This window comes from Leuresthes tenuis, unplaced genomic scaffold (genome assembly GCF_036924035.1).
Source record: "Leuresthes tenuis unplaced genomic scaffold, fLeuTen1.0.hap1 SCAF_6, whole genome shotgun sequence".
Classification (NCBI taxonomy): Eukaryota; Metazoa; Chordata; class Actinopteri; order Atheriniformes; family Atherinopsidae; genus Leuresthes; species Leuresthes tenuis.
In genome coordinates this window covers 267,845-276,883 of record NW_027325360.1, presented here as the reverse complement: position 1 = coordinate 276,883, position 9,039 = coordinate 267,845, and the positions used below count along the sequence as shown (strand labels likewise).

Genomic DNA, 9,039 nt, shown 5'->3' with positions numbered 1-9,039 from the left:
GTTTTTTTTCAGACGTAAATGTCAGCTCTGTTCCCCAAATTAAACTGAGTGTGACGGTAGGGTTAGAACAGCGCCACCTGCGGCCCGTTTGGAGCTGAAACAGCGCCACCTGCGGCCCGTTTGGAGCTGAAACAGCGCCACCTGCGGCCCGTTTGGAGCTGAAACAGCGCCACCTGCGGCCCGTTTGGACCTGAAATAGAACAGCGCCACCTGCGGCCCGTTTGGAGCTGAAACAGCGCCACCTGCGGCCCGTTTGGAGCTGAAACAGCGCCACCTGCGGCCCGTTTGGAGCTGAAACAGCGCCACCTGCGGCCCGTTTGGACCTGAAACAGCGCCACCTGCGGCCCGTTTGGACCTGAAACAGCGCCACCTGCGGCCCGTTTGGAGCTGAAACAGCGCCACCTGCGGCCCGTTTGGACCTGAAACAGCGCCACCTGCGGCCCGTTTGGAGCTGAAACAGCGCCACCTGCGGCCCGTTTGGACCTGAAACAGCGCCACCTGCGGCCCGTTTGGACCTGAAACAGCCTGGTGTTCCTGTGGGTGGGAACAACAGCTGTTGTTCAGGCTTGTGTGGCTGGGTGTGGCTCCCCAGCTGCAGAGGGGGAGGGTGCCGGACAGGTAAAGTTACCTGCTTCCTCCCTCCTTTGTGTCAACCTGCAGTTTGTATCCAGCTGAAGAAGACGTTTGACAGGCGCTGAAGGTGAGTTTTTACCCGTTTGTGACTGGATTCAAACTCTGAAACAAACTGAAGCTCCTCGTTGTTCCTCTTCTCCTTTCTTTGTTCGCGCTCAGTCCTTAATCAGCGTTTCCTCTCCTCACCCGTTGGACTCCAGGGTCCAGGTGTGTCTGAGTAATGAGGCGTCTGTGGGGTTTTAGTGGTTCCCGTTGGGCCTGAATCTTTTATTCAAACAGGTAAAATCTCATTGAGACCCAGATAAGAGAGACTTGTTCCAGATAGACAGCAGCGAAACACAAAGTTACAGATTAACCGAACGTACGAGAGACAAAACATAGGATTAATAAAAGCTACCAAAGCACAAAATGAGGTGCTATCCGAGCAGCAGCTACCGCTGAACACTTCCTGCTTCCAGAGCAGACGAGTCAGTCTGCTCCAAACCATCCTGAAGGTCCGGGAAACACACCTGTTTCACCCCCTCAGAGTCCAGGTCACCAGGATGTTTCACCAGGATGTTTCACCAGGATGTTTCACCAGGATGTTTCACCTGAAAGGCATCTTTAGTTCTAAACTAGTTGCTGGGGACTGTCGGCTTATATTAGCCACAGATGTGAAAATGTGGCTTGAAGTCCTGTCCGTGAACTTGACTGGAAGGTGTAAAGAAAACCAAAACCCCTCAGACACCAACCTTCAGTGTCCAGTAATTAAGCCTCTTAAGTAAGCCTGGCTGGTCCAGCCCCCCCATATCTCTGGGGGGTGTAATGATGGCGGAGAGGCTGTTTATCTCTTGATCCTGCAGCTTATCACCTGAGCAGGAAACGCACTGAGACCGTCCTCCCAAAAACAACCCAGGTGGTGTCTGCAGGTAATGATCACCTGAGTTGGGTTTGAGGAACAGGCGCCCTCTGGTGGCCAGTGAGAACATCTGCATGTCCAGAACAGGAAGGAACAGGAAGTCATTTTGTTATTTCATGTCTCAGCAGGTACATTTTGTCCATATTCAAACCTTTAGAAGCAGAACAAAGCTCCCAGAAGCCCTTTTAATATAGTTCCTGAAACGGCTCACCTCTGTGCTACATGAACACTTCTTTATATGTTGTTAAAACACTTTACTCTCTTTATCTTTTATCTTTACTCTCTTTACTCTCTTTATCTTTTCTCTTATCTTTCTTTCTCTCTTTATCTTTTCTCTCTTTATCTTTTCTTTCTTTATCTTTTATCTTTTATCTTTTCTTTCTTTATCTTTTATCTTTTATCTTTACTCTCTTTATCTTTTATCTTTACTCTCTTTATCTTTTCTCTCTTATCTTTCTTTCTTTATCTTTTATCTTTCTTTCTTTATCTCTTTATCTTTTATCTTTACTCTCTTTATCTTTATCTTTTCTCTCTTTATCTTTATTCTCTTTACTCTCTTATCTTTCTTTCTTTATCTTTTATCTTTACTCTCTTTATCTTTTATCTTTTCTTTCTTTATCTTTTCTCTTTTCTCTCTTATCTTTTCTCTTATCTTTTCTCTCTTTATCTTTACTCTTATCTTTTATCTTTCTTTCTTTATCTTTATTCTCTTTACTCTCTTATCTTTCTCTCTTTATCTCTTTATCTTTTATCTTTACTCTCTTTACTCTCTTTATCTTTTCTCTCATCTTTCTTTCTTTCTTTATCTTTTCTCTCTTTTCTCTCTTTATCTTTACTCTCTTTATCTTTTCTCTCATCTTTCTTTCTTTCTTTATCTTTTCTCTCTTTTCTTTCTTTATCTTTTCTCTTTTCTCTCTTATCTTTCTTTCTTTCTTTCTACTCTCTCTTTCTTGTTTTCTCCCACTACAGTTGGCATCATGGTGTTCCACCCAGAGTTTGAGGGTGCGGGTAAGAAGGCGGGGGTTCAGGTTTGGCGGGTGGAGAACATGGAACTGGCTCCTATTCCTGAGACCCTGTATGGCCGGTTCTACACCGGAGACGCCTACCTGGTTCTGAACACCACCAGCAACCGTGGAGGAAACCTGCAGTACGACCTGCACTACTGGCAAGGTGAGTGCCAACCTGCCCTCGATGGGAAATGAACGTAAGGTCGCGGTTAAATGATTGAGCCCATCTGAGCGGAACAACGTGTTCTGCAGTGTGGTTCTGGTTCTGTTCTTTGACGGTCCAGTTCTCCGGCAGGTTCTGAGTGCTCTCAGGATGAAAGTGGAGCGGCAGCCATTCTTGCGGTCCAGATGGACGACTTCCTGGAGGGGGCACCAATCCAGTACCGCGAAGTCCAGGGCCATGAGTCTGGTACCTTCAGCGGATACTTCAAAACGGGCCTCACATACATGGTAACCACTCCACCAGAACCACACGTCCAACGTCGTATGTTGCCCTGAGTCTTTGGATCACTTCCCACGTGTCCTTGTGCAGAAAGGCGGCGTGGCGTCTGGGTTCAAACACGTGGTTACGAATGATGTAGAAGTCCAGAGGCTGCTTCAGGTTAAAGGTCGTAGGGTCGTCAGGGCAATGGAGGTTCCTGTCAGCTGGGAGAGTTTCAACCAGGGAGACAGTTTCATTCTGGACCTGGGAGAGGTGAGAAGGTGGTAGTGGGTGGGGGAGGGGAGGCATGGGGGAGACTGGTGAAGCTGATCTCTCTTTTCTCCCATCAGGAAATCTTCCAGTGGTCTGGTTCCCATAGCAACAGGTTTGAGAAACTCAAGGCCACTTTGGTAAGTGGTGACATCACCTTATGGCATCATCATTATTACATGATGTCATGGCGTGTGGCCTGACTGACTAATTGACAGGTGTCCAAGGGTATCCGTGACAACGAGAGGTGTGGGCGTGGCAATCTTTTGATCTGTGATGAGGGGGAGGAGCCAGAGAGGATGTTACAGGTGATGACACAAGCAAAGCAAAGTGGTCCTGTTAAAACTCTATAGATTTATTTATTAAGTGCCAAATCACAACATCTCAAAGCACTTCAATAATATAGAGTCCAATTCATTAAATTCCAAATTAATCGAATTCATTCATTCAGAGCCAATTCAAAAACAGTTTCCAGCTAAAGGAAACCAACAGATTAACTGAAACTTCTCTCTGATCCTGAGCTGCACGAGGCGACTGTGGAGAGAAAAAACTCCTTTTAACAGGAAGAAACCTCCATCAGAACCAGAACCAGGAAGAAACCTCCATCAGAACCAGAACCAGGAAGAAACCTCCATCAGAACCAGAACCAGGAAGAAACCTCCATCAGAACCAGAACCAGGAAGAAACCTCCATCAGAACCAGAACCAGGAAGAAACCTCCATCAGAACCAGAACCAGGAAGAAGCCTCCATCAGAACCAGAACCAGGAAGGGTCCATCTGCCTGGACCAGCTGGGGCTGAGAGGACAGGAAAGAGGGGACAACAATCAGCGTAACACCAGGCCAGAGACACCTGCTGAGAGAGAGAAACACAAGTTAATGACAGCAATGATGTCATCTGTACATGGAGGGAGGAGAGGTGCATCATGGGAGCTCCCCCAGCAGGCTGGGCCTGTAGCAGCAGAACATGGAGGGAGGAGAGGTGCATCATGGGAGCTCCCCCAGCAGGCTGGGCCTATAGCAGCAGAACATGGAGGGAGGAGAGGTGCATCATGGGAGCTGGAAGCATGTATAAAGTAAAAAGAATCGGTCCAAGCACAGAACCCTGAGGAACTCCATGACTTACTCTGGTGTGTGGGGAAGATTCTTCATTTCCAAGAACAAACTAGAATCTATCAGATAAATATGACTTAAACCAGCCTAATGCAGTTCCTTTAATCCCAATAACATGTTCAAGTCTCTGTAACAGAATGCTGTGATCGATCGTATCAAATGGAGCTCTGAGATCCAACAGGACAAGAAACAAGTCCGCTATCAGAGGCTAACAGGAGACTCTGACTGCTTCCTGCTCATCTGTCCGTGTTGTGTTCAGGTTCTGGGGGAAAAACCGGACCTTCCTGAGTCTCACAGAGACGACACCTCGACCGACGTCTCCAACAGGAAAGCGGCTTGTCTCTACAAGGTAAACCAAGCTGTTCCCTACCTGCATCAGTGCCTGCTAAGCTCTCTGTGGCGCTTCCCTCCTCACAGCTTTTGTCTTCCAGGTGTCCAATGCAAGCGGGGACATGGAGATCTCCATGGTAGCAGGGCAGAACCCATTCTCCCAGGATGCTCTGGTGTCCACCGAGTGTTTCATCCTTGACAACGGAGCCAACGCACAAATCTTCGTCTGGAAAGGTCAAAACTTTGTTCTGGTTCTGGTTGGACTGAATTAGATTAGTTAAGGGAACAGACTGTATGGGCGGTGCTCACCTCCTGTGTGTGTGCAGGTAAGGAGGCGAACAGCGAGGAGCGCCATGCTGTCCTGAGCAGCGCAGAGAAGTTCATCCAGCAGATGAACTACCCACCGCACACACAGGTAAACAAGAGCCTGGAGCTGGTCCCAGACCCACCTGAGCCGGTCCCAGACCCACCTGAGCCGGTCCCAGACCCACCTGAGCCGGTCTCAGACCCACCTGAGCCGGTCTCAGACCCACCTGAGCTGGTCTCAGACCCACCTGAGCTGGTCTCAGACCCACCTGAGCCGGTCTCAGACCCACCTGAGCTGGTCTCAGACCCACCTGAGCCGGTCCCAGACCCACCTGAGCCGGTCCCAGACCCACCTGAGCCGGTCCCAGACCCACCTGAGCCGATCTCAGACCCACCTGAGCCGGTCCCAGACCCACCTGAGCTCAGTCATTAAGCTGCATGTTCAGGTAAACATCTGTCCACCTGCTGTAATGGTCCTACCTGTGGTCCCCCCCCAGGTGCAGGTCCTGCCTGAACACGGGGAGACTCCCCTCTTCAAGCAGTTCTTTAAGGACTGGAAGGATCCTGAGGACACTGTCGGCTTGGGAAAGGCTTATGTGTCCAATAAGATTGCAAAAATTGAGAAGGTAAGCTGTTCAGGTTCAGATCCAAACGGTCCTGAAACCAGACGGAACCTAACTTCTGTGCTTGAACAGGTCCAGTTCGATGTGTCAAAACTCCACGAGTCTGACTCCATGGCAGCGCAGTATGGGATGGTGGACGGAGGAAACGGGGAGAAACAGGTGAGGAGGACAGCCTTTGATAAGCAGCAGATCCTTTGATCTGATCTGACTGAGTTGTAAAAGAACATTAACTGTTTTCTGTCTGGAGATCTGGCGAATTGAAGGGTCCGACAAGGTTCCGGTGGACCCAGCATCCTCCAGCCAGTTCTATGGCGGGGACAGCTACCTGATCCAGTATCAGTACCAGCACAGTGACAGACGAGGTCACATCATCTACATATGGTGAGATGTCCTGTAAAAATGAGCTTTCCTGAGTCACAGTCCCTGCAGAACGGGCCTCACCACTGCCCTCTGGATGTAAACTGCCTTTACAGCAGGGAGGATGGAACATTTAGAACTGATAACCGTTTGCCTCCCACTCTCAGGCAGGGAGCTGAGACCAGCAAGGATGAGGCTGGGGCATCGGCCATCTTGGCTGTTCAGCTGGACGACGAACTGGGAGGTGCTGCTGTTCAGGTACATCCCCGGAGCTACTCCATGATTCCCACCGATAACAGACCTTTTAGCTCGGCCGCTCATGGTTACCCGTCTGTGTTCAGGTGCGGGTGGTCCAGGGAAAAGAGCCCGCCCACCTCATGAGCCTGTTTGGGAAACGGCCAATGGTGGTGCATAAGGGCGGGACTTCGAGAGAGGGTGGCCAGTCGGAGCCTGCAGACCCCCGCCTGTTCCAGGTCCGATCCAATCCAGCAGGAGACACCAGAGCTGTGGAGGTCAGACCTCCAGCATGTTCACAATGGGGTCAACGGGACCGTCTCCTGTCATTGTCTACTTCAGAAACCCATTTGGGCAGAATAGGTTTGGTCCCAGTTTCAGGCCAGAACCTTCAACTTCAGACCTTCTCTTCATCCTCCAGAATCAGTCGCGCTCTAGAGGAATTTGGTAGCCGTCGTTGGTCTCTCAGGCAACAAAGTCTTCCTCCAGAGTTTCACTCCAGGATCGAATCTTTCCTGTAGAAACTTATTCCAAAGCAGCGCAGAACGATGCTTCAGTAAAGTCTTATGTTCTCATTCACAACACTTTGATATTAAATGTCTTCGCCCAGAATGCTCTGATCCAGAACCTTTTGGTCAAAAACCCAGATGGTCTCAGTACAGAACAGTAAAATCTAGAATTTCCCCAATCTAGATAATCTTAGTGCAGAATGTTATGATTCAGAACACCTTGGTATTCCTCAGATCATCCATAGCATTTAGGGCAGAACCCTTCAGCAGATGATCCGACGCAGATTAACTCCTCTGCCCTCTCCAGGTGGATCCGTCCTCCTCCGGGCTGAACTCCAGCGACGCCTTCCTGCTGGTGTCCTCCTCTGGATCCTGGCTGTGGAAAGGGAAGAGCTGCAGCTCGGCTGAAGTCAAGGGAGCCGAACACCTGGCTGGGATCCTCCAGGTGACTCCCACCCAGCTGGAGGAGGGGCAGGAAGAAGGTGGGGCAGATGTTTGATGCTGTTTTCTGTGACTTGAGGAAAGAAAGCAAACCGAGTGATGAAACCTGCCTCTTTCTGGTCACAGATGCATTCTGGGAGGCACTAGGGGGTAAGAAGGACTACTGCCACTCTCCCCGACTGAACAACAAGATGGATGAGCACCCTCCTCGTCTCTTTGCCTGCTCCAACAAAACTGGGAACTTCCAGGTGAGTCAGTGTGGTCAGGTGACCGGTTCTCTGTACAGATGGTGGTGAGGCAGCTGCCCTTGTTTTACATTAAGTTCCCACGTGGTTAAAGGTGGCTTTGGGGGTGGCAGAGCTGATAGTTCAGGTTTAAAAGGTGGTTTTTAGTATCGATGGGACGTTTGAAACTGAGGCTCCGAAGCCTGATTCCCTCTACTGAAGGAGACTGGTTTAAACCCTGTCTTAAGACTCAGCTGCTTAAGCTTTGGAGTTAGAACTGGAATCATTTTGAAGCTGCTATAACCGCGGCTGACCACTAGATGTCACTGGTAGGTTCTGCCTTTGAAGCTTCAAATTATTTTTCAGTACGATCAGGAAGAAGCCTTAAAGCTTCAGAAGGCTTCTCTATGTTTAGCAACAGGTGAAGTCAGCTGACTGTAGTCCTTTATCTGTAAAAGAAGGCATAAACAGAACCGTTAGGAAGCAGTAAAACACTGGCTGCTTGTTCAGATGGAGGAGGTTCCAGGTGAACTGACGCAGGATGACCTTGCTCCTGATGATGTCATGATCTTGGATACGTGGGACCAGGTAAGTCTCCCCTGTCATCGCTGTGTTATAGGACTCCTGCTTCTTTGTGACTTCCTGTGTCCTCCTAAAGGTGTTTGTTTGGATTGGAAATGAGGCGCGTGAGGAAGAGAAGACCGAAGCTGCAGCATCAGGTGAGAAGCGCAGGAAGCAGGGTTGAAAGGTTTGGACTCAGACAGGAAGCAGCTGCTCCTAAGGATGTGGAGTTATTATGGGTGCCGATGCCACAGGCAGGGGTTAGGGGTTAACCCTAACCCATATTACTATTTATATTATTATTATATATTACTTATTATGCTTATTTATGTTTTTAAATGTTTAACAAGTTAGAAACGGATACTGTTACATTACATGACGTCACTTATGAGAAAGAGTTCGGTTTGTTATGTTGAAAAAGATGCTTTCAGACTCTGCAGCATGGTTAAATGGTGCACGTGCACGTGCACGTGAAACTCCAAAGTGACAAACAAGAGAAGGACTTTATGATCTGTAAAATAAAGTTTTCATATCTGTGACATTAAATCGGACCGTTCTACACTGAAAGAAATGAAATCCATTCAGTGGAAACGATTTATTCATCAGATAAGAAGTTTCACAGAAATATTCATCCTAATGACTGCCAACACCGATCCTGATGGTGCTGATTATGACGTCTTGTTGTATTGATTTGCTAATGTGAAACTGCCTGAAATGTTCATCCTAATGACTGCCAACAACGATCCTGATGGTGCTGATTATGACGTCTTGCTGTATTGATTTGCTAATGTGAAACTGCCTGAAACGAGACGTTTGTCCCCATCAGAAAAGTTTTCCTTGCCTCACATTAACCAAACCCTTGGCACAGAGCTTAGCTCTGAAGCTAATGAGCAGCCAGGTGACAGATAGCTGTGTCTTCTGTTCAGCTGAGCGCTACATTGAAAGCGACCCGGCCACCCGAGACCCGCGGACACCCATCGTGACGGTGAAACAGGGATTCGAACCGCCGACCTTTACTGGCTGGTTTCTGGGCTGGAATCCTGAATACTGGACCGTCGACCCGCTGGAGCGCCTCATGCACGGCCTGTGACATCACTTCCTGTCTGTCCTGAAT

General features: G+C 48.8%; 1 protein-coding gene across 2 annotated transcripts; it reads left to right on the top strand.

Annotated features, from left to right (window-relative positions):
- Positions 1 to 613: 613 nt before the first annotated feature.
- LOC140309282 (gelsolin-like) lies at positions 614 to 9,027 on the top strand. 2 transcript variants are annotated; one of them, XM_072387097.1, is made up of 19 exons: positions 614 to 714; positions 2,527 to 2,701; positions 2,834 to 2,988; positions 3,071 to 3,232; positions 3,310 to 3,369; positions 3,448 to 3,537; positions 4,600 to 4,689; positions 4,772 to 4,904; positions 4,997 to 5,085; positions 5,474 to 5,602; positions 5,672 to 5,758; positions 5,847 to 5,980; positions 6,124 to 6,214; positions 6,298 to 6,468; positions 7,007 to 7,181; positions 7,267 to 7,388; positions 7,875 to 7,952; positions 8,023 to 8,083; positions 8,852 to 9,027. In XM_072387097.1, the coding sequence occupies exons 2-19, from the start codon at positions 2,578 to 2,580 to the stop codon at positions 9,013 to 9,015; spliced, it is 2,115 nt and encodes a 704-aa protein (XP_072243198.1). In that variant the 5' UTR covers positions 614 to 714; positions 2,527 to 2,577; the 3' UTR covers positions 9,016 to 9,027. The 2 variants fall into 2 exon arrangements, with proteins under 2 accessions (XP_072243198.1, XP_072243197.1); XM_072387096.1 differs by lacking the exon at positions 614 to 714 and having other exon boundaries at positions 2,501 to 2,701.
- The last annotated feature ends 12 nt before the right edge of the window (positions 9,028 to 9,039 follow it).

Coding starts and splice junctions, on each gene's coding strand:
- LOC140309282 (XM_072387096.1), top strand. CDS start 2,509: ATGGTGTTCCACCCAGAGTTTGAGGGTGCGGGTAAGAAGGCGGGGGTT. Junction 3,538..4,599: donor AGCCAGAGAGGATGTTACAG/GTGATGACACAA, acceptor TGTTGTGTTCAG/GTTCTGGGGGAAAAACCGGA. Junction 5,981..6,123: donor GGTCACATCATCTACATATG/GTGAGATGTCCT, acceptor TCCCACTCTCAG/GCAGGGAGCTGAGACCAGCA.